This window comes from Amblyomma mixtum, chromosome 6 (assembly GCF_055824585.1).
Source record: "Amblyomma mixtum isolate Tamu chromosome 6, ASM5582458v1, whole genome shotgun sequence".
Lineage (NCBI taxonomy): Eukaryota > Metazoa > Arthropoda > Arachnida > Ixodida > Ixodidae > Amblyomma > Amblyomma mixtum.
Genome location: NC_143017.1, coordinates 140076122 through 140100536, shown reverse-complemented (window position 1 = coordinate 140100536; position 24415 = coordinate 140076122). Strand labels below are relative to the sequence as shown.

Below are 24415 nucleotides of genomic sequence, written 5' to 3'. Positions count from 1 at the left end.
AGGCACGGAGGCGGTGGAGCAGTCCATGGCACAGGCCAGTGTCGTGGCATCAGGAGACGGAGCAGGTTGGAGGCTCGTAGGCGCTGTAGATAGCGTAAACGTGGAGGCTGCGTCAGGTGGCAACACAGCGGGCGCCCGCGTAGCTGTCGTCGACGTCGCAGAATCCATGCAGGCGCGTAGCGCGGCCTCGTTCGGCAGCGCCGAGCTAAGCCTAGCTTGCGCCTTGGGGTTCCGGCTGGGTTTTTTCACTTGAGAGTCAGCCCACCTGGCCAGGAATCTCTCCGCAGGGGCGTCTTCGGCATTCTTTCTCGCGGAGGGCACTGTCCCATTCACGCAAGACTCGAGAAAATAGGCAAAACAAGTCGAAAACACAGAGCTAGAAGCGGACACGTATCCGCTCACCAGATCTTCGTCTTCCTCACGTAAACCTTCTCTTCGGACTCTTTCCATGCATGCGTTCAAAAGTAGCTTAGCAGCTACATAGCGTTCTCAAAAATCTCGTAAGTGGCATGAATGATGATCTTTTTTTGTCTGTCCATGTACGAAAAAGGGAATAAGTAAGCGGCCTTAAGTCAGAAAGAACATCGAAATTTTCTGATTACTGTTTGCCGCTCTTATGATGCTACATCATACTCTCACGGAAGTAGCACTCGAACGATGCTGTCCGGAATGCGCATTCTTGCAACCGACGCGGCCGCTCAAGAAATATGGCACTGGTCTCCTAAGTTCGCAGGTTTAATCCCAGATGTGGCGTGCACAGTTTGTGACGGCACGGCAGATAAATTGCAGTACAAGTTAATAATTGACAGTGAACTCTCACGAATCATAATCACCATCATCCTCGTCGTCAGCCTGACAAAGTCTACTGCAGGACAAAGGTCCCTCCGCATAACTTCCGGATCTCGTCCGCCTACGCGATTTTCTGCCGCCCCCTGTTACGCATGCCTTCTCCTGGAAATCAGTCAGTTACCCTTAACGGACCGGGTTCCGAATAAAACCGCTTTACTTCTCCTGTGTATCTCTGGAATATGGGTAGTCTGGAGAAGGGTTCTTTATACAGAGCAACTCATTATCACCGAATATAATCAATAAACGTACTGCAAGAGAACGGCAGCGCAACTACGGCAGCCCAAGAAAGAGAACGACACATGCACGTACGCATGTGCACATGTGTCGCCTTCTTTGTTCTGGAGTCGTAGCTGCGTTGCCGTCATCCGGCATAATGCGTCAACTCGCCCAATATTCTGTTATTCTGAAGAAAAACACCATGCGTCAAACGCGGGCTTAACTTGGATGAGTTAAACGGCTATCGACAACCGCTGTCTAAGGGACTCATGTTAGGCACCAACACAATGAAAAGCGATCAGAAAAGCTGCCCAAGCTAAAGCCAGCAGTCGCGCTAAGCGAAGGCAGTAGCACGATGGCCTTCCCATTGGCGCCCTGTACTTGAAGAGTAGCTGCGCGGTGGCGTGCCCCGCGTACTCAAACGGGCACCACCACTCGTATTCACCGATGGGGGTACAAAAGCCTGGGATAAAAAAAAAGGGGGGGGGGGGGGGAGGGAGGGGGCATTCGGGCCAAAACGATAATTAATGGACAAGATAGGGGCAAAGAAATAAGGTAAGCTGCGAATATCGATTTGTGTTTGCGCGGGAACTGCTAGTGGGCCGGCCCGTCGTCGTCCGGCGGCGGCGCTGGCGTCGCTCGGCGCGCCCCGAGGCCCGCGCCAACGCCGGCGCGGGACGCACAGAGACGCGAGTCGCGCGCTTGGAGCTGGTGCGCCCCGGTCTGGCGAGAGGAGAGTGCGCGCGCGCGCAGTTCGGAAGAGTTGCCGCCGTCACCGCCGTCGCCGAGGCCCGCCGCCAACACGCCGCGCGCGCCGGATAACGTGGACACGCACGCGCACGTGCGCACACATGTCTGCGGCCACGGGCGCCCTGCACTGCCTCTTGTTGGCTGCCCTGGAGGCCGGTGAGTGGCGCCGCAGAAGCCGCACTTTACTGACGGGGACAGTGTCATTGCGCGGAATGCTTTGAGCTGCTTCGTGGAGGTGTTCGCGAAGTTCCGCTTCTCTGCGCATTTGATTACTATGAAATTCAGGTAGTTCCAATGCCAAAAAAAGCCCAATAGGCATAAACAAATAAATTCGAGACGTATGACTGCAGCTTATGACCTTTAAAGTGCAGCCTAGACCCTAGTGGAACACTCTCACTTCAGGAAGCGACACTAGGCAGCTGGAAATCCTCTTATGATTGTTCTTGTGGTCAGCAAACTTTTCTTCCAGATGGTCCGGCGACGCGGATATGCGGTCTTCGAGGCAGTTTTGGCTCGCGTTTCTGAGGAGGGGAGCTAGGTGACGAGTGGAATGCAGAGGTTATCGAGCACTTTATTTTATTCAAACATCCCCAGAACAGTGACAATCAGGGTGCGTGAGTGCGAATTTTACTATTAGTGGTTTCTCGCCGCACGCGTTCTACAGGACCCTCACATCGTGAGTACCAAACAACAGTGATCCTTACAGGCTGAGTGAAAAGAGTATTATGAGCAATAAGACAGACGGTCTGGCTAATGGCTCATTTGTGGTACAGATGGTATTTGCTTACGCGAACTCCAGAACAACAAAGTTAGATGGTGTAGTTGAGCTGCAAAAACTTTCATAAGCTGACAGGATCCTAGAACGCATTCGCTGCATCTTTTAATTTAGCCACCTCAAGTTCAGAACAGTGCAGTTTAGTTCAGAGCCGCGCGGGACCCTTACAGCTATCTTACTAAAATTTTTGTTCAAATAATGCTTACTCGCCACATTTTCATGTGCGATCGCCTCCCGCAAACAGGAACACGGAATCAGAACTGCATTAAAGTGGAGCAATGCTTACTACTCATTTAATAAAGAGGCATCTGACATTCATCTCGAGTAAACGCTAGCTTTACTGCATGTCGAACCTTCGTTCTGAGTCGTTTTACATATATTTTATGTACACGTTAATTGAAAATTTGTCTCGAGCCTTCATTGCGCGCCACTGCTCAAACATCCTCATCATATTAAGTGCAGGTTTCATCAAAAGTACATAATGGTGGAGAAATTGTAAGCAAAAAAAATTATTTGGCCGAAGAACCAATGCACAAACGAAAGCTGATTCTCAGCAGTGTTGTTGCTGGAAACTAGTCAGATTATCCCTCTGGATACTCCAAACGTTCCCTTAACAGATCGCTTCTTTCCTTTTCTAAAGGACATTTTGTTCTCTTTTCCTGCGTAATGAAAATTAAAATTGGTGTTTCAGGAAATACAATGACGCAGTATGCGTCTCAAATCTCGGTAGAGACCCGAACCGCGCCGTAAGGGAAGCGTTAAAGGAGGGAGTGAGAGAAGAAAGAGGTGCCAGTGTGGAGGGCTCCGGAATAATTTCCACCACCTGCTGATATTTAACGTGCACTGCCATCAAACAGCACACGGGCGCTTTTTTGCATTTCGCCTCCATCGAAACGCCGCCGCCGCGATAGGGTTCGAACCCGGGTACTCCGGCTGAGTAGCCGAGCGCAATAACAACTGAGCCAGCGCGGCGGGTCTGCGTCCACTTACTGTGTCAGGGAATAGTAGATATGAGAAGAAAGCTATCTGAAAGTCGCGTTAGCAAATTAAATTCTGTTGAAGCACACTTTGTTCAGCGAAGTACTGTATCACAAAAACTCGGTGGAAGCGAGCGCACAGAACTAACTGACAGTCAGGAGAAGCGTACATGTAGGATGTTTATTCGTTAGATGCGATGAAGGATTAAGCTCAATTTTAAAATTGTGAGCAAATTACCACTACTTTTAAGCGTCCAAAAAAAAAACGAAAGTTCAGAAGCAAAACGGCCTGATTTCTTAAGTGAACCAAGCTTAGTAAAGGTCCGGTACAAACACCGCAGTCAACAAGCGTCAGTGATTTGATTACTCGAGTTGGAAACGTGCTGTTCGGGATTTGATTACGGCTGATGGATAATTGCTGTTGGATATTTGCTTCGTGTTGTTCGATTAGTGGCGTTAGGGATTTTATTAACGTAGCTGGTTTTCAAACTCATATGACCGACACAGTGGTAGTCTCGCTGGGTCACACCCATCAGTTACTGGTGGGTGTGACCCAAACGTTGTTGCTTCAAGGGCTCCGGAAACTAGAGGCAAGCAGCTCTGGTTTGGTTTTTATTTAACAGGGAAAAAAACATTCACATCATTATCGTCTAACCGAAAGCAGGCATAAGCAGGCAGTAGTGCTAACTACGACGGTTGCTATTCGCCGTTATTAGTGCGAAGAGCACTGCTCCGATGGGTAAGTCCTAAGCAAGGTCTGGCGATGCTTGCGGGTTTTCAATGTTTTTGGGTTTGCACCAAGTGGGTTTGTGATGGTTGTGGGTTTGTGCCAAGCGAAATAAATAACTAAAAAAGAAATAAATATGCGGGACTGGGATTTTGAACCCATGGCGGCGCAGACAGATCAGCGTCCCTGGCCATTGCGCGAGATCACACTGCTATCGCCACAGCCGAACACGCCTCGTGTTATACTGCAACACATTCTCACGCTGCACATTGCACAACATACTCTTCATCAACTAATACTACTGTCAAGCTAATACTCGCGCCTTGAGCTATGCGATGGTAATGACAGGGAGGTGTGCGCTGCATGCGTCAGCGTGAACAATGTTGAGATAGAAACACGGAACTAGAGCAGTGCAAGTTGGCGTTGAAAACATATCTGCAGAAACACGGCACTGGAGCATAACCGCCGGCGTATACATTGGGTAATTAGGCAATGGCGATGTAAAAGTTGAAGACGCGCATAACTGGCTCCCTGGATCAGCGAACAACACCTCAATCGCGCATTCAGGTACGCGGTGGTGGTGTCCATCTGCAAAAAACTGTGCTTTCGCACAACATTTCGTGCTTGGCAATGCTAAACCGCCAGACATTTTTTTAAGATACATTTATTTCTGATAGCCATCCTAATGATCGTTCTTAAAGCCACGATAAAAAAATTTCTCCCCTTCCTACTGCCATAGTACGCTTTACACCAGCAGAGTTTCTGGAGACGAAGTTACACTGAAGGGGATATCGTCTGAGAAGGTAGCGCTCCTGTATTAGTAAGTATAAGTCAAGAAACAGTCAACGGCGCATAAATCTTTCTGATGAACAGCAACGCACAGGGGCTGGGCAAGCATCACGAGATTTTGAGAGCTAGACCTGCGAATGGCTGATGAAAAGTACCAGTGACACTGCTGGAAAACTGTGATGCTCAGCTAGAGTGCTCTGCAGCCTGGTGGAGCTGACCTCATAAGGCCAACGAGATGTACAGATAGAAGGAGCATGCAACTGAACACCTATTTCCAGGAACGAAGATGTTTCGGATTCAATTCTGCATCAACCTTGAAAACTTTTACGCGTAGCCTACTCCTCCAGAGAAAGGCCAGTTGAAAAAAAGTGCGCAACGCCATGCTTTCCATTCTAGTAGTTGGGAGTAATCACAGACAATATGCACAAGGAATTCATGCGGCTTGTACCTATGCTACCGGGTGCGTGGATCAAGAATGATGTACCGGACGTTTCGAAAGAAAACAATCTCCCCCTATAACGGAACACCTCGCCATTTCAGCAGCATTCAGGGGCAGAAAGATAGAAAAAAAAAACAGAACAAAAAAACTACAAAAATTTGCGTTCGCAAACAGGAAAGAAGTGTCAGAGCAGGCTAAGGTTATCTCCTTAGTACACGCGAATTTGTCTGGGTGAAAGTAGATTGTAGCTACGCCCGCCAACCTACAATCACACGATCCGTTAGTACAGTGCGAATAGAGAAAGAAGCAATTGAGAAATTATCTCCGTGTTACTAGTTTGAAATGATAGTAGAAACCTTCGCGGAACAGCCATCTATGCAAGCATATTATCTGTTCCGACTTAGTTTTTCTTTCTCTTTTTTGCCGATCACTGATACGAACGAGTTGTTAATTCGCTCGACGTGCTCCGTTTGAAATTCTCAAATCGTACGCGCTGAGGAGTAATCGGGAATAATCTTGTGAACAACCGCACGTAGAACGTGCACGACATTTTAAGGGCTACTACGGCTGTAATCGGTGCTCACCCAGAGCGATGCCTTACGCTTCTAGGAAACCAAGGAAAAGGTGGGATTTTATGGAGCCAGTGAGTTCAGGCTTAGCGTCAGCGCCCTGCTCTGGGCACATAAAGACTGGTCCGTCGACTGAAAGCTACGCGGCAAGCTTGCGAAAAATGTTTACTCCTTTCTTGTACATAACACAGCTCATTAATTTTTAGTTCACAATGCACGTCTAGTCTATACCGTTACTTACCAGATTAGTATTACTTCTTCCGCACTAGCGGATACACTCACGTCAAACAGAGAACGGTGTATTGGACATCAAAGAAATGAAATACTGGAAAAAATATATAATCAGACCAGACTTCAAGGCTATTAATTTTATGTAGAGCCTGCGCTTAGCAGCACACGACCATTGGAACCGATAATTCTGGTTCCTTAATTTTTTTTCCTTACGTGTTACTCGGAATGAACCACCGACGAAAGCAGGTTTTTAATTTTTTTTCCCGAGGGTATGTCGCTGCGGCGGAGCGAAACTAATGAATAGTCGGAAATTAATTTTTTCTCTAGTATGAACAGCGAGATTAATGGATTTGAAGTGTACCATTAGCCCGTTGGAAATAATGAGCGAGAACTTATGCGGCCAAAAGTAGTACACTTCCGACGTACACCACGAAGCAGAAATTAAAAAGAAAGTGCGCCAAATCCTCAGAAACGCAATAGCATTAAAAAACAAAGGAATACTCTTTATATGATTTTTTTTTTCACCTCGCAAACTGAGAGAGAGATAAAGAGAGAGGGTTACAGAGAGAAAATTGCTCCGAAAAAAGACGAAAGAAAATTCTTTCGCTTTGTGGGAACGCCTAAAGGTGTTGCGAAGCTTAGCAACCACAGGACCTCTACAAACTGCACGTATGAGGCAAACTGCAGGGTAAGCATTAAAGCTGCAGAGGTATCAAATTTATCGGTCGCATTTGTTCTCGCTCTAAACCTTCCGTCGGCGTCAGTATTCAGGATGCTTCCCCCAACAAAAGGCAGCGAAGTCGTCGCTACGCTATGGGAAAAGCTCGCGGAATTGCGTCCCGGAAAGCACGAGCGACATGCTTTATGGCAGTGTCGGCCTTTTGCTGAGGCTACCAGGACAACAGTGGGGCCACCCACCCGCACTGATGCCTAGAGCAAAGTGAACTTAAAAAGTGCTTATAAAGAACGCTTTCAATCAGCTTGGAACGCAATGCATTACTTGCCTAGAGCAATGTGAACTTAAAAAGTGCATATAAAGAACGCTTTCAATCAGCTTGGAACGCAATGCATTACTTGCCAAGGTGCCTTAGATAATTTGATATCACGCAGCTTGCACTCTGCAGTGCCGGCTTCGATTATTTGGCGCCGGAGTCTCGGTAACGCGTCGCAACTGGGGAAACCGTATATTTTGCCAATTACGTCGGCCACATGAGTGCAGGCCCGAAGACGCTTATTTCCGATCCCATATCATGTCACGCCAGGCTATGAGTCAAACAAGGTCGACCGAGCGAACTTTAGCATTAAAGTAAAAGTGCTTTGTAAGTTGTTTTCCTTTGGTACTTACCTAATCGGCTACTTGTGCACGCAGTAAAGCGCTGGAAATATTTTTTTCGCTTCTATGGACTATTTTAACGGGCACAAAAAGAAGTATTTTAGACCTTTGCTGTTGGCGTAAAGCAAGGCCTGGGCTGCAGTTGCATCGCATGGCCGGAGAGCTTTCTGCTTTTTTTTTTTTTAATATTAGGTGATTGCTACAAACCCTCAGCTCACCACTAGGATCGTATACTCAGGTACCGCTCGATGCAGATGGGTAACTTTAATCATAATTCTCGATTACTTCTAGCTGAATATCGTAGAACACGCGTTACCACATGAACACAAGACAAAGCTGCAGTTCCTACTATATGTTTACATAAAACGCATTCGCCTTGCGTCAGGTGAAATACTTAAACTTATAATGGAAAAGTCAAGAATAAAAGCAGGCGCATAATAATGACTAACATGAAGGTGTTTTTATATAGCAGATTACTTGGTGCTGGACATCTATTATTGTGTGAGCACAAAAAAAGAAACACATTACAACATGCAATACATGAACTACGCTTCGCTTTACTGCAGGAACAAAGTGGAAAATGAAGCCTGAAAAAGAACACAGTTTTATAAAGGGTGCACAGTTGATGCGACAGGTTTTTTATTCGTATTTCCGCCCGTTGTACGGTCACCAGAACGTCCGCTTGTAGAACAAGAGCAAACCCGTCTTCGTACTTCGGCCCGATTATTTCTTGCTGATTCGAGACGAGCATTACCTATTTCTGTTTCTGTACAGAGGCAAATATAAACGACGCAGACGGCCCGATTCCTGCTTATACAGGATAACAAAATAGTCTCGTCCTGTCGCGTTCTTGCTAGCTACCAGCCTGACCACATCGTTCGCTGCTAAACCGATAGCCTAACGTGCCTACAGCGCATACATAAACACAGCTTCTTCATCACCAGCCCCTATAGCGTGCGTGGTTTCGCTGAGACCTTGGGCAAACAGCACACCAAGCAGAGGCGAAGAAACACACATAGAGAAGAAGGGGGGGGGGGGGGGGAGCAGAGAGCGAGAAGGGGAGAGAGAGAAAAGTGACGTGCTAGGCAGAGAAAAGAACCAAGAGGGTTAGCCGCCGCCCTTCCTTCCACTTTCCCTTCTACTCTTTCCCCTCTCTTCTATATCGCCAACCCGGTCGCCGCCCCGAGCAAAGTGTTCGGGGTCCGGGACGCGGGCTTCCCCGCACGCGATTCACTCCATCGATCATGGCCGAAAGGACTTGAAAGACGCGCAGCTTTCTCGCCGCGTTCCCGGCTGTCCGTCACGACGTCGAAGGTTAAGACGGATTTCCAGCCCCGCGTGCGCTCGGCGTCCCGCCTATCGCTGGAGGCAGGATGACGCTCCCGTGAAGGATTAGGACGTCTCACTCTCTCTCTTCTGCCACGAAGAACCGGCGGGGGTGTGCAGCGATTCGGTGTTTTGATCGCTGTGTTGTGGGCCCCTTCGGCCTCGGCACCTAATACCGATTGCACGTCGCGTGGCGCGGCTGAATTGGCTAGCCTGAGGCGGATACCATCCTTTGAAGTGGAACACCAGAGTGGACGTCTTTAAGTCGATGTTGCGCCTGGCACTGCTCTACCGCATGCATGTTGTAATAGAAACTAACGCTCTAAAGACGGCGGGTGGGTTAGAGTGGTGATGAGTTGCGAAGCACACCATAAGCAGCGAGAAAGGCCTTTGTACATGACGCTGAACATTTTTGCAGTCTCTTTGGTTTTTTTTTTTTTTTGTAGTGAAAGTTAAAGCATATCCGCATAGAAGTATGTCTCAGTGTTCTTGGTTTCACAGTTAACCGAAGCGCCGCCGCTCCAGCTTTGAGAACGAACCGCGCACCGTCACGTTCAGTTAAGCATTAGCCGCTTGCTCCACCATGGCGTGTAGCCCATAGTCGTATGACTGCACATAACGGTTGTGTCATCGACAATCACGACGCAGTACACCAATGTAAGTGGCACTCGTCGTTTGTTGTTGGTGTTAGTGGCCAGGCTAAGGGCTATAGTTCTGTTTTTAAACATCTAGGCTATATCGCTTAGGTACTTCAAGGTAGCCCTCGTGGGCTTGACGGTAACAAGGCAGTGTTTTTTGTCACAGGTTTTGGTAGCATGGCTTCCAAGTACCTGAAGCGTAGCACCCACTCTTCGGTACTGTTCACTCTTTACAAACGTGGCAGTGAAATGTACTGAAAATAGGAAAGCTGTAATGGCAAGAGAGCGTGAAGTTTCTGCTCTCGCTATGCTAAAACAATCCGCAGGCCCACTTAGCAACCCAGAGTTTCCAGCAGCTGTCAAACACGTACCTATTTTTACGTTTCGAAAACGCCCAAAACGTTCCCTACAGTCGATAACAGTCAAACGCTTTCCTAGTGTCGCATATTAGGTGGCACTTCGCTTAAACTCGTATAACTGCCGGAACACTCGCAACAGCCTGCGGTATTAATTGTGTAAGGCACTGTGCATAGCTCTGTGTCCTTCGTTATCGCTTATTTCAACTTTTTTACGGGACTCTCCTAATTATTATGAGTATCGTAGCCAGCCGAACTTCGTTTTTTTTTTGTCTTGCTTACTGTTTTATATCATGGAATTATCCCTCTCTGTCTTTCCGGTAGCCCTGCAAAAACAGCAGCAAGTATTGTCTCGCGAAGGCAGGCTTGTAAAGGGGCAACCGGCTCTTTCTGCACTGCGAATAACTGTTCCCCTCTTATTCTGCTTTCGTTCGCGTAGTTCTCGCTTGTGTGGCTGGCAGGCCTAAGCCCACTCACGGTAATGACCTAGTCCTTTCTTTTTGACAGGTGTTGGGCCGTAATTCACGAGTCTTGGCATGTTTACGCACCTGTTGCGCCATTTGTTTACGAGGCCTTTTTCTCGACGGTGTGATTGAAAGCTTGCGTTGTTATATACAACGTTGCAGAGTCAACAGCCCTGAAAAAAAAAAAAAAACAGCTCTCGATTGCCAATAAGAGAAGGGAGGGTTGACGGCGCTGTTATTGTAGTTAAAAAACTGCTCGTGGAAGTAAACAGCTGTGAATGCGAACGAAAATAAGAATGACCCTCAACCGGATAGCATACAAGTACTGATATAATGTCCAGTCAGTGAAAGCGTGATTGCAGATTCACATGCACTGCGCGTTAGACACCATGCATAAATTTGGCCCACCTACCCGTAATCTCACTTATATGCAGGGAGCGCCATCTGGCATAAGGAAACAAAAAAAATTGAATACAACAGAGAGAGGTTGCATGTGTAAGAGTGAAGCAGTACTTTTTGTTGGCGTCTGAAGGAAGGAGGAATGTGTTTAGCGTATGCCAGAAGTTTCATAATTAATCGGCTCTTCAACGAATGAAAAAAAATATCAGCGGAGACTTAAGGTACAAAGTTAAAGTTGCCAATTCATTGTTAGGCGTTTTGGAGAAATCGTGCAAAATTTCTAATGTTTACAGCAGCTTTGCATGTAATGCGCCTGGCTGTGTAGCCGCTACTGGAATGAGCGTAAAGTGGGCCTTCTACTCATCCGGGGTTCCAAGCGCTCCCTTCAAAGCGCTGAAGAAATGTTCACAACAATCGCCTTTTCATGTTATGCAGCACGAAAGTTTTTTTTTTTTTTAAGGTTTCGCAAATTATTCACTGAAACTATAATCTATCAAGTGCGAAATAAGGAATGATGTTTTTCCTTCGGCGGCCACCACATTATTTCTCCTTCAGTTTTTTTTTCCCCAAAAACTTTTTAACCAGTTCTTTGAAAACTTTCCCTGTATTACGTTGGGCCACCTCAAGGCTTTGGGCGCACAACTAGGTGAATAAAATAGACGCCGATGACAACAACTTCTAGTGATTCAACTTCCAACTCTTCATCCTGCCATGTTAGAGGCTGCAGGTTTAGTAGCAATCGCAGACGTTCATGACATAATAAAAGGCTGTTTTTGCCCGCACGACCTTAATCATTCGCGCATAAAGGCACCAAGAGCGAGAAATTGACAAAAGATACGAAGAATAAAAATATCTATTCCCTAGTATCTATTACTAACTAACCGTGATAATCGAATGAGAACAGTGCACTGTTACTCAAAAGAGCTGGCCACGGGCCACCAGTCGCTGAGTACGCTGACTCTCTTCAGCTAAAACAGGACTGCTGGCACGAATTAGAAAAACGATCCTTCCCGGGACTCGCGCATACGCTGTGGGCGCCGACGTCGTGACAGCTTAATTGAGATTTACTGCTGTACGAATTCAACTCAAGAGGCAGTTAAAGCGACGTTGTAGCCATACTGGAAACGAGCAGGCATAACAGAACCTGCACTTTACGTAAAAACGTTTTTTTTTTACTGTGAGCCAGCCTGAAAATGTATCATTGATGAGGTTATCTCTTTTCACTGAAAATATAACAAAAAAATCAAAGTAATTACACAGTATTATGATTCGCGCTAAAAAAAATTGTGGCTGTCTCTCGACGCGGTAGCAGTATTGCATAGCTGTGCAATGCTGCTTTCTTTACATTTGTATCTTCATCATCTGAAAGAAATGACTAGACTGTACGATGAATAAATTATTCTAGAGCAACCCATGAGGCTTCTTGGGTTGCTTCGAAGAAATTCAGTGGTTCCTCCTTTCACTCTGCGCGTGCTTTCCTATTATTTGCTTTCCGAAGTGGAGAGGTAAACATGTGTAATATTCAGCCTTGCGCGTAGGCATGTTTTATTTTTGCAACTCTGTCCTCTATGATTCTCAAACAGGTTACAAGCATTTCCACCTCAGCCGGTGAATACACCTTAATCAAAGCCTTTCCTACTCATGCTATCTGCATCAGCACTGGACATGTTTCCAGTTCTCACGTGCAAACGAAAATTGAACGAAACAGCAGCTTCGAACATTGATTTGCGAATGTGCAATTATTGGGATTTTAGCCGTAAGGAGCTAAAATTTTGATCCTAAGAAGCTTTCGGCCTTTATTTCAAAGGCTTCCCACTCCTCTACTGCATCAAATCCGCGCTCGACACGTGGGCACTCATTTAGGTTTTGCGCATTTCTGGTTTGAGGAGAAGTGAAAAATACCCATCATATGAACTTTTCTCAGCAGCTCCTCCTCCTTTATGATATCTCTCGCCTTTTATGAATAATACATTTGGGTGAGACGCATAACCAAAGCACGCTGCCTTGCTTTACGGCACTCCAGTCATAGGGCCCTTGAGTACAGAGACGTAAAGGGTGTCTAACAAAAGAAGTCTTAACTTGGAAGTTCAAATAGAGCAGCCGCTATACCATGAACTACGCGGTTGTTCGCGTACATTTTTTTTTGTTTCCCACGTTTTGAGCAGTTTCGCGTAGACGACGAATTATTTGAATCATTCGCATTTTCCTCGCTTCCCTTGAACGCGGACCTACTGAATAACGAAAAGGCACGGCAAACATAACTGGTCGCATGTCGGTGCGGATGCATGTAAGCTGCGGAGCCCATTAAAAATCCAAGGCGGTCTCACAATTCATCAAACAACCTTATTATTAATACGCCGGCTTCCCAGCTTAGCAGCCCAGCCACGCCATGCGGTTTAGAGAACATAACATGCTACGCCGCGCATAGCACATTTTCTTCCTTTTTAATCTCTTCGTTGTTTCGTTTTCTGCTACACTTTATGATTTTTTTTTTTTTGCAAAATTTGTTCGGCCGTTAAACCATCTAGTTACATTTTGTTTTTGCATGCAGTTATGAGTGGGACACGTGTTGTTTTTTGTCAGCGTTACTAGCTTATAATCGCAAGGAAAAATTATTTCGGAGGGCACTTGAGACTGCTTACGTGCTTTGAATGCGAAAGTATTGCCTCACCGTGAGCTCTGTTGCGAGGCTCATTAATTATTCCTTCCTTTACAATGGCGTACTTACTCATCAGCATACAGTCGTAAGGACGGGCATAACCTAAGTTAACCTTTATTAGACAAGAAATAAGTTTTCTAATAAATACCATGTTACAAAGTAAGAGCGGTTTCATGCACTATTCGTTATGTGCTCGCCTCGCAACCTAAAGGTCCTTGTGTCAATACCCCGTACCTTCGGAAGAAATTTCATTTTTTCTTCTTTGCTGTAGGCGTAAAGTCTATTGCTGACGTCATGCGAGAGCATGGTGACGTCACTGAGTAATTTCGTGCCGCGGACGCCGACGGACGCCAGCTTTTTTGCGAATTGAAAATATAATGCTATTGCATTTAAACTAGACTTAAAAATTAGACTGGCGAAGGGAAAGGATAAGCGGAAAGGTTTTGGATATCGTTCGCTCAGATTGAAGTTTTTCAGGCGATTGAGTGGAAAAATATGCATGGCTTGAAAATTAGAAATACAAAGTACGAGTCAGGTACAAGCATATAAACAAAAAAATGAGTGGAGGAACAAGCAATATTGATAAGCAGCGCAAAGGTAATACAGTTGAAGGCTCCATCTTGGAAAGATGGAGCGTCTAATATTGTTCCAGAAAGACACAGCAGAAAAAAATTATCAACGCCAGAAATATAGAAGCAAAAGCAGCATCAAGAGAAATAACCTCATACGTATCTGGAGATAACGACGCTCTCAGTAAATTTCATGCTTTGTATCATCGGCGCTTTCTTTACGAATAAGGTCAGGGATGCGAACGCATCTGGCATGATATGACGTCGAAAAACCTGTCAGAGTGAGGTTTTCAAGAAAAGAAAATGAGCAACAGGTTCATAACATAGTTCCCTAAATCACTACAAAGCGAGGACATAGCTATTTCTTAAGATTTTCTGTTTTGGTCATCTAAGACGCGTGCTTGAGCGGGTTCTCAAAAAGAAGAAGTACGCGCAATAAAAATCCGAGGTCGAGCATCACTTAATGAACGTTACCTCTGCCATATTGCGCAGATTTCGGATGCGTTTGGCAGTTCTGAAGGTAGTTATTGTGTGACGATCGATTCATCAGAATTTAAGACTGTATAGGGACTCAGCGAAGTGCGGCGTTGGGCCGAATTTTAAGCACTTTTATATTGCTCAAAGAAAAGAACTATCATATTACTTCTTTTGCAGAGTTGTAAGTGTGAATTCTCGGTCTGTTCAGGCCCATATACGTCATTTGCAAGGCACCTTCAGTAGCGCTGACGAACAGCGATAAGTTTCATTATGACTCGACAGAGTAAAAAGACGAAGACACCATAGAACACTGAACAAATGTCGCCTTATAAATGACTATTATCGCACACAACTGAACATTTTCGCCCAAACGGTGGCGAAGAAGGATTTCTTTTTGTTGATCTGATGAAAATGGTAGTCATCCTAAGTTATATTTTATAAAAAAAGTTGAAAACATGTGAATAATTATACAAAGTCCGTTCGCTTGCTTCGCGTCTCCCTTCAGTAGCCTATTTTACGCTCCCTATTGTCGATACTACGAGCGGAAGACAAAACACCGCTGGCATTCTCCAACTTCCGCTTCTCAACCCCCAATACGCCACGCACTCTTTGTCGCGTCAACTTTTTGTTGCTTCTTGAGCCAGCTCTTTGCGAACACAGCCGCGCGTATTCCCGCTTGATCCGTTCCGCGTTTCGCTCTGTTCCCTTTCGCTGTTCCTGCTTCGAGTTGTCTCGAGCTACCTCTCGCGACCTACACGGCCGTCCGTGTCGGTCCAAGTAAAAACCGACGGAACTGTTCCGTAGTCGTACACAGACGAACTATTCCCGCAGAACAGGCTCCTTTTTTTCCTCACCTCGCATTCCAATGCCGCTTATTCGGCTCTGGAGAAAAGAGAAAGTAGTGCGTTTGATGAAAAGAGCGATTCAGGTGCTCGAGCGCAGTCGCGCGTATGGAATCGGATCACGCGGCAGTGAGAGGTGAACAGGCAAAGAAGCATCGAAGGGGGAGAGGGGGGGGGGGGTGTAGGCGCAGCGGCTTACTTTCTACACCTCCAGCTCGCGGGATATTGAGGCGGTCGTCGGCCACAGAGCACGTGTTGCTCTCGCGACGGGATGCACGCGCCGCGACCGAGCGAGCAACGGCGCACCGCCCGGAAATTGAATCGGCCTCGTTCGATGCCTGACGCTTCCTCTGCTCGAGTTGATGCCCTTATGGCCAATTCGTATTTTTGCCTTGAACCTCGGGCTACCTTCTTTCTTCGCTCCTTCGTCCTCTTGCTCGCCTCATTCCATTTGTTGTCTCGAAAGTTGCACTTTTTCGAAAAGTCCAAATCACCGCGATAGAAGAACATGTAGATAGAGTCCCCTGCGTTTTAATTGCCAAATGGCTGAACAAGACGATAAAGTTGTTCTGAAGATTATGACTGTAACGTAAGGAGTCGACTTGACATCGAAACAGCGCCAGATGGCGCTGTTTCATCAGATGAACTAAGTAGAAGGAACGAAAGATGAGAACAAATACGCGAACCCACAGTTCTAGAAGTAAGCTGCAGTAAACAAAAACTTTAATAAGTTGGTAATCTATTTATCGCCTCTGAAACAGTGCGAAAAGAAGCAGGGCACAAAGTAAGCAAACGAGGCAGGCGTCCTTCCCTCCATATTTTGCCCATGTCTCGTTCGGTCTATCGCTTTTTTTGAGAGCATTATTTACAAATTTGCCCAAGCTTCAGTTTAAAGCAGTTCATTTCTAGTAGTTTGGGCTCGCCTAGTTGTTTACAGTACTTGTCCTGTCTACTGTACCCGTGTACAGTTAGGTATGGGCGGTTTATCGGACAGTGAAAGCATACCATACAGCGGAAGCTTCAGCGTTAAAGAAGTTAGCTTGAACTTACCATGTATTGAAGAAGAGAAAAATAAAAGAAAAAGAAAGATTTAGCAGAGTGCAGATTTTTTTTTTATTTTGTGCATGCGCACGTGGAAGTCTCGGCTTTCCACGTGTGTCACATTTTACGAGCACCGCTATAAATATTTTGTGTGCTTAAACAGGACTTTGGAAACACGGAAAGGAAGCGGCAGTTTCCTGAAAAAATCTAGCAACAGCCTTTTTCTTAAGCTTTTAAGCCTTACGAGCGTCACCATCGTAAAGCAGCTTCCACGGTTCTAATGTCACCATAGTTATAATTACTTTAACGACGTCAGGCTTTTCTTAGGTGTGCATACATATTAGGACGAAAGAGAATTTGTAAGACATCAGGTATGCGGTTGCTATTTTATTGTGACTTTTTGTGATTAGAGAGCCAAGTAGTGGAAGTACGAATCAGGCTAACGCTATTCTTACTTTCACTTCCAGTAACTGAGTGAATAAATGAATAAACATTTATTGATAACCCGGAAATACCCGTTAATTTTGTGGCTGGGAACTTTACCGCATTGTTAAGATAACTAAAGAACGTTAAAGATAAAGTCATGGACGTAGAATGTTTTGTAAAAAATATTTTCGAGGATTCGTGCCCGTTTGAGCTTTGTTTCTACTTAAGTCCTCATTGCATTTTATATTGTTTCCATTCTATCTTTAGTGGAAATGCCGAAAACAAGTTCACTCTTTCGTTTACGAATAAACTGCACAAACTGCCTCATCGCCCCAAGAACGTTTTCCCATCTTTAATCGAGCATGTTTGACGGAGAGAAAAACATGCATGTTTAAGTTTCGCATGAAAGAATTATCATCAAGTTCAAAGCGCTGACCAAACGCTGAACATTAAATAAGTTCACAACACTCGTTAATGGATTTACAGAAAAGATACCTGTGCCGAGACTTTGGAAGAAAGACTGCAATGGGAGCATATGGAAATCCGTCGACGTAAGTTGCGACTCAAGTTTTTTCACTCGATTTATCATTGTTCTGGTGCTATTGAAAGAGCGAAGTATATACTGGCACGTCATTATATATCTGTTCGCGTAGACCACAATTTAAAAGTATGGGAGATTGCCTCAAAAAGTGATGTATTTCGATTGTCTTTTTTTTCCCCAGAACAATACGCGATTGGAACAAATTGTCTTCAGACACTGCTTGCATTATGTCTATTGATGTTTTCTTTTCTACCTTATAATAACTATTTCAGTTTCGTGGTTCTGTGAAATTTTTACCTGTTTTTGTTTTTCTTTGTTTTGATGTAATTTGGACTTTTCCATGGCTGCCACTGCTTCTGTTATGTTTGTTTTTTATGTATACCCTCCCCCACTGTAATGCCGCTTGGCGCTGTGGGTAAATAAATAAATAAACGAATAAAATACGCCAGAGTTCAGCCTTTTAAAACCGAGTAGGTCCTTCCTATGAGGTACTCATGAGATCAGATTGTAAATCTAATATTAGACATCTTTAATCAAATCACATTTCTGGTAATAAGAGGAAAACATGAACCATAATAACGAACGACCAATGTTGGCTGCAAAGTACCGGTTAGAGAATAGTTTTCTTTCCCTTTCGTTTCATAGTGCTTCATTTCAGCCTGACACTTTTACAAGTTACTTCCTGTGAATTCGGTCGGCTTGCCATGAAGCAGAAAGGCGAAAGAATGTCTCGGAAGTAAAAAAAAAAAACAGCTTTTCGAAGCATAGTCTGGTCAGAGAGGTTATGTGCAGGTATTCTAGAGGAGTTTATTGTTTATATGCCCGGGGCATTAAAAAAGAAAGCGAATGAAGAAATAAAATACGTTGGTTTATTCTGGGGGTAAGCTTTAAAAAAATGATGATTAAACATGGTCGTGGCTAAACCTCGTGAAAAATCATTGATAATAGCCAATGAATTTTCACATTTTCCTTGTCGTGTAACATCAAGCGTTATAAGTGCAGATAAGATATAAATTTAGCCACCAGCACGATGATTAGCCTGCCTTTCATAAGTATACACCCTAAAGACGAAAGAGAGATAATGTTCAAATATGCGGTGCTTCTTGAAGGAAAGAAAATTTGCCAGCCGGCGCTCCAAGAACAATTATCACGTCTTTGGCTAATGAACAAACGAAGGAGGTAAGCACCAACTGAACCGAACTTCGGCTGTACACGTAGGATGTTCACCTAAGTAAAGTAACTCAGGCGATGAACCACGAAAGACACCACAAAGTGTACGACGGACGTAAGCGAACGAGCGTTGTTCTAAAAAAAGAAGGCCTTTATGTGAATCTGAAAGGGCAACTAGTCGGTGCTTGTTCGGAAGATTAAGTAACCACCTCGACAATTTGCAGTTTTCAGGCTTACCATGCTTCCGACGTTTCAGCACGCACAATATTCTCTGTTTTCTTTTTTTCGATAATATTGACGCACTAATTACTGTCAATGCACACTATCCTGCGCTAAGAATTGAGGTTTTACCCAAATACAATGGGCAAATGGGCTTCGAGCCGCGCAATCCATCAAACGTGACAAAAAAAAATATATCCTCCTTCGTCTTCACAAGGAAGTTACACTTATAGCAAACGTCATTTAGGAGCGGCGATATATTCGACGAAGCAAGAGCACCGGACGAACATTACACCCTCCCCCGAAAGACTCGGCCGCAGAACTGCGTGAAGAACGATGCGCAGTAAGTCAATTTATCGCCGCTCCCTCATCCTTCTTCTCCTCACGTGTTTCCTTTTTACCCCATTCCTCGCTTCCTGATCTCCTTTTCTATCTACGCCATTCCATATCAGCAAGCGCCATTACACGCTCATCGCAACAACTGGCTCTTCCCTTCTTTCTTCCTTCGGCGCCCTCTGCAAAGGCACCGGTGGCACAGTGCTTGCTTTCGCGGGCGCATTCACCGCCACCGCCTTCCCATTTTGATTCCGCGGGACGAAAATCGCGAAGCCCAGTGGCAAGAGTCGGGCAAGCATAAAACGTTCTTGTAACAGGCTTCAGAAACGTCTCTTTGCCTAAAGCGCTGGCTCCCCCTCTCTTCCCCCCTCCCTTCCCACGTCCCTTTTTTTTTTTCGCTCTCCCTTTCTCACGTGATCTACCTCTAGAGTTCGTGCTACAATGCCGTGTTCTACCCCGGAACTTGCCCTCGCCTACTTTCAAGCCTTTCCCTCTCTCCGGCTCCCCGAACACCGCTTTTGCAAGCTCCAAGGGGGTCTCGACCCCCTATGGCGCCACGCCACGTACGACACGAGTGCGGGGAAGAAAGGGAGCCGGCCTGAATAGCTTTCTTTGAACGCCGGCGACTTTCTCTTGTTGCCAGCTCTGGCTGCGCTGCCTCCCTTTCGCGTGTCGGGAGAGAAGGAAGGAAAAGGTCGCCCCAGCTGCTGCATTTTAAGGGAAGTGCGGCGATTGTGTAGCCGTTCTGGACGCCTTCTCGCTCACCTCCTGCTCGCGATCGAAGTTGGAGACGAAGAAGCCCGTAGAGAACGCGATCAGGTTTCGGGCCACCTTACGTTTTTATTTTCCCCAGACACTTTCTCTCTTCCTCCCCCCCCCCCTCCCCTCCTCCCCCAGCTTCCTTACAGCGCTGTAACAGCCTTACCGGTCGCTGCACGACGTCATCTCTTAAGGCCCCCCCCACTCCCCCCTCTCTCTCTTCCCACGCGTCGGCAGCGCTCGCTTCACATCCCTCCGCAAGCTCTCCAAGTCAGTTTTCTATTCGGGCACAAAAGGGCGTACCGATTTCCGAAATGCGCAAGCTAGAATCAATAATCGATTATGCTAGAGCTCGCATTAATTGGTCGATGAAAGCGCTTCCCGCACCGTCCCCCCCCCCACTCCCCCTTTTTTTTTTCGCAAGACAAGAAGAAGCGTGCGCGTCCTGGAAACAAAAGACGTCCTCGGCAGCGTCTGTTCGCCGTTCCGCCTCCTGACAACCACGCGAACGCGCGATTCAATATGCATTAGTCAAAACATGTTACTGCTTGCCGAAGCCTCTTCTTCTGCTTCCCATTAATGACAGGCCAGGTGCATCGGAAGCGAAAGCTTCCTGCTCTGTCCCGCTTACAGGCCTGTCGGACACTCTGTCCGCAATAAAAGGCGTATAGCCATCACGTTATTTTGTTCTGTGTTTTTCTTCTTGAGGCGAGAACTACGCCCTCGAACCTTCATTTCGTTTGTGGTAAACGGACAAACCTAACGCGTAGTTGGGGTTGTCGAAAATGGTTACGCTGAAGTCTGTTGTGACAAGCTGCCTGAATATAAAATGCATGGATTACTGACGGAGTAGTTTCTGACTGAATGCTAGAATTCAGTGGTGGAGACGGCACAGGCTCCATTCAGACAAGACAAAGCGCTCATCGACGTGGAAAGCAAGAAAATTTCTCCTTCCACCCATAAAACTTGCAAGGCGTCAGTGACTGTTATCGCAGAGTAGTGTTCTGCTTCGCGCTTTTTTCTTACCATCACGCCTGGATATTTTCTTTCTTAAACACTCCAGCGCGTTTCTTCTCCGCAACAAACCATTAACCGCGCTTACCAGTGACTCATCTCCCAACTTCTTCTCTAAACTTGCGTCTTTTTGATCAATTATGCGCGCAGTAATTTCTCTGAACTAGAATCGTTGTTTCAAATATCCTGAAGACAACTTCACCGCGTGCACTTTTTGTATTTAGTTTTCTCTAAATACAAGCAAAAAGCTTCCCTTGCCGTACACAACTCATCACATAGAACTCTGCAGCAGTTTGCGTCTTCCAGCGCTTACAAAGCTCTGGATTCACGGCCAGTTAGCTTTTATCGATTGACAGCCTTCTTGGTATCGCCAGCACCGCCGGCAACAAACTGGTCACTTTGTATTGCACTCGCTCACCGTCGCTCGATATTCAGCGACCTGTTCCCGTGTGGCTGCCAGTGCGGTTTAAGCAACGGGATCAACGTGAAGAAACCCTCTGCACGTATCTCCCCCGAGATATGTCTCACACAGACGCGTCCTCCTTTTAGCATCCCCTCCAGGCCGTTTGCGTCATATTGTTTCCTAGCGCAATCGTAACGGATTAGGATCCTCAAAGAAGACGGAGAAAGCGAGAGCGAGAGAGAGAAGGCAGGCCGGGCGCGAGTGAGGCTCCGCACAAGCTCAAATCGCTCCTTTCAGGCTCAATCACTCAGCTGCGCTGCAGCCCTGCGGCTGGCAGCTGGCTTGGATCCGCCCAATGATGGATGACGAGCCGAACTGGAAGTCTTCACCGACTTTCCTCTCGGCTCGTTCCCAACAAGCAGATTGAGTCTTTCTCCCGCGGCAGCAGTTTCCTCGGCTGTTTGCCGGTGTATGGATACCCGAAGCGCACGGAAATGATTAAGTGCCCTAGGCCGAAGGAAAGTTGTAAAAACAAAAGAATTACGCCAGTATAGGTAAGCGTCGAAAGGGATGGGGTCCCGAAAGAGGACGAAAGCTTGAATAAAAGATGCGTCTTATAAAAAGCACGCACACCGCCACTTAGTTTGAGAAACATGTTTGGCAGAGCTTCCAGCGGCCCGCAGCACAGTGAATAGAGCCAGGAGTAGCGGCAGCTCTCAATACGGTTTTCCACGAAGTCCTGGGGTGGGGGGAGAGCCTTGATAGGAGCCGCGCCACAAACGAGCAGGAAATGATGAAATCCTCAGCGAGGCGTTCAACGACCCACCGTATATGCTGCATTGAGCAAGCGTGTGGCAGTACTGAGCATATCACTCGAGAGCTACCTTTTAGCAGACAGTCGAATTCCACCTGGCCTCCCCTGCATCATCTGTTAATTTGGCAAACTGTACCAAAGCACGACAGCAGGTTGAAAAGAAGGGGAGAGCAAGTCCCGAGCGCTAATGGGAATTTTATTCAGGACATTTGTTCGGCAGCCTGTAACTATTCAGCGCGAAGTCCTGACGTTGTATTGCTATGTCTCACGTGATTAAGGCAGCCAGTCCTGCGCACTCGACAGCAGTGTGTACACGAACTCGACAGAGTTGGGCTCAACTCACGAGGGGGGGGGGGGGGGGGGGGGGAGGCAGGCGTCAGACAAAGGGGAGGAGAAAGGAGGAGGCAAGGCAGGGCGCGCCAGGAGGACCTGCCGGCGAAAACAGTTTGATTCGCTTGATTTTTGCAACGAATCGTATTCATGATATCAACGGCATTTAAGCGCAGACGCAGTAGCCAATATACTACAGACGCGATCGCTTCTCCAAAGACTTCGTAGAGCGCGGTGATTTTGTGGACTTCTGCTGCATACACTGGTGATGTTAGGGGGAACTAAATTAACCTATCTCAAGAATAGCAATCTTCGGCTGTTGTAAGCGCGCGTAATTTTTACCTGTTTTCCTTTTTTCATTTTCATTCTTGTCAGCGCATGCGTTCCACCCTTCTGTGCATGATATGACGTCAAATGTGTGTATATAGTCATGTTCCTTTTGAGATTAAAACAGTTGTTAGAAAGCGCTTCGTCCTGTGTGTTAGTCCTTTTTCCGTGGTTTTTAGCGCTCACCAATTCCTACAAGTATGTATTTCCAACTAGCCCCAGTAGTAGCTCTTTTGACACTGGTGAAACTGTAGTCATGACTGGCTTGGCGTTTCAAGGCGTCCCGCCTGCTCCATCCACTCCAGTATTGTTAATGTGCATGAATATAATGGAACTCTTTGAGTGACCCGCAACGTGGTCAGGCGACCCGCGGCCGCTGTACGGTGGGTGCTTTGGCCAAGATCTCGCAGGCGTACTTAACATCCTTTGTACGGACATAATTCCGTAATATTTACTTAGACAACCTTTCTTTTTCCATCACAATACCTAAACACTGGTGTACGCATGAAAGAAAGAAAGCAACGCCCGGGTATCACAATTATCCCTTAAAATTACTCATAGCCTGGTTTCAAGCATTTAGGGTGGTCTCCTGATACGTGTTTTCCAAACTTCATTCATCCTCAAAAATAAACCACACGCATCATTAAGGCGATGACCTTTTTAATTCGTTTTTCCTCAAAGTAGACCCACATTGACACGAACCACCGGCTCATATAGTCCAGGCTTACTAGCGTTGACGCATACGCGCAGTGGCCCTGCTTGGCTCCATCCATGCCACTGTGTCTGCGGAGGAGGCGTCCTGTAAACGTCTACGCAAATGCGTCACCCCTATACTAAAAAAATCCATTGGCGCCAACCAATATTCGTCTCTTGCCTGCTGCAATGTGTGACGCAGTGACGTGGTGCAGAGGTATGAAGCAAACGACAGGTTAACATTACGGGGTGCATTTAAAATGCAGATAACGAACTGGGAGCTCTGCGCTGGTTCGCTGCAATACTCTGTAAAGATCGTAGTACACTGGCCTGGAAAGAATTACTACCAGACGTGGGTAAGCAAGGTACGGCGAAGGCTAAGCAGCGGCGGAAGCAGCCAGCACACATATGTCTCCTGGGTGGCTGAGAGTACCTGCTTTCTACTCGGCGACCGTTGCCCCAAGCCTGCCTTCATGGACCACACAGGAGACCCAGGTGACAGCTGATTCCATTTACCGAGCCCTTCCCGGTCGGAGTACAGAACCATAAAGAAGGGGTTGAAGTTTTAGCAAAAACAGACCGCCTTTCCGAAGTCTCTTCAAGTGTCGCCGCCGCCGCCGCCGCCGCCGCGGGGAGACCGACGTTATCTTCCCCAATTGCTGTGAGCGTGCCGGGGGAACAAAGGGCTTCGTTTGCTGTGGCTCTTTGGCGTGCCAAGCACCGCGACGAGCTTGCGGGGATCGTCCGAACACCTCCAAGGACAAGGGACCACTTTCTGGCCTTTTCGTGACCTCTTTGTTCCGGCCTCGAGCGGCGGGTATCATTTGAGGAACAACAGATGTCGGGACCCACGGAACCTTCGGCTAGCCAGAAACCATCACCTACCACAGTCGACGCTTCCTCGACGGCAACCTTCTTTCCCTCGGATTCAACATGTGATGAGGGCGTGACCCTAAG

General features: G+C 46.6%; 1 protein-coding gene across 1 annotated transcript in view; it reads left to right on the top strand.

Annotated features, from left to right (window-relative positions):
- The first annotated feature begins 1721 nt into the window (after positions 1 to 1721).
- The window catches only part of LOC149340595 (uncharacterized), a 92134-nt gene continuing 69440 nt past the window's right edge, over positions 1722 to 24415 (top strand). The window contains exon 1 of the mRNA XM_089549427.1: positions 1722 to 1971. Coding sequence (XP_089405553.1) covers positions 1917 to 1971 — 55 coding nt within the window. The 5' untranslated portion in view covers positions 1722 to 1916. The remainder of the gene's footprint in view (positions 1972 to 24415) is intronic.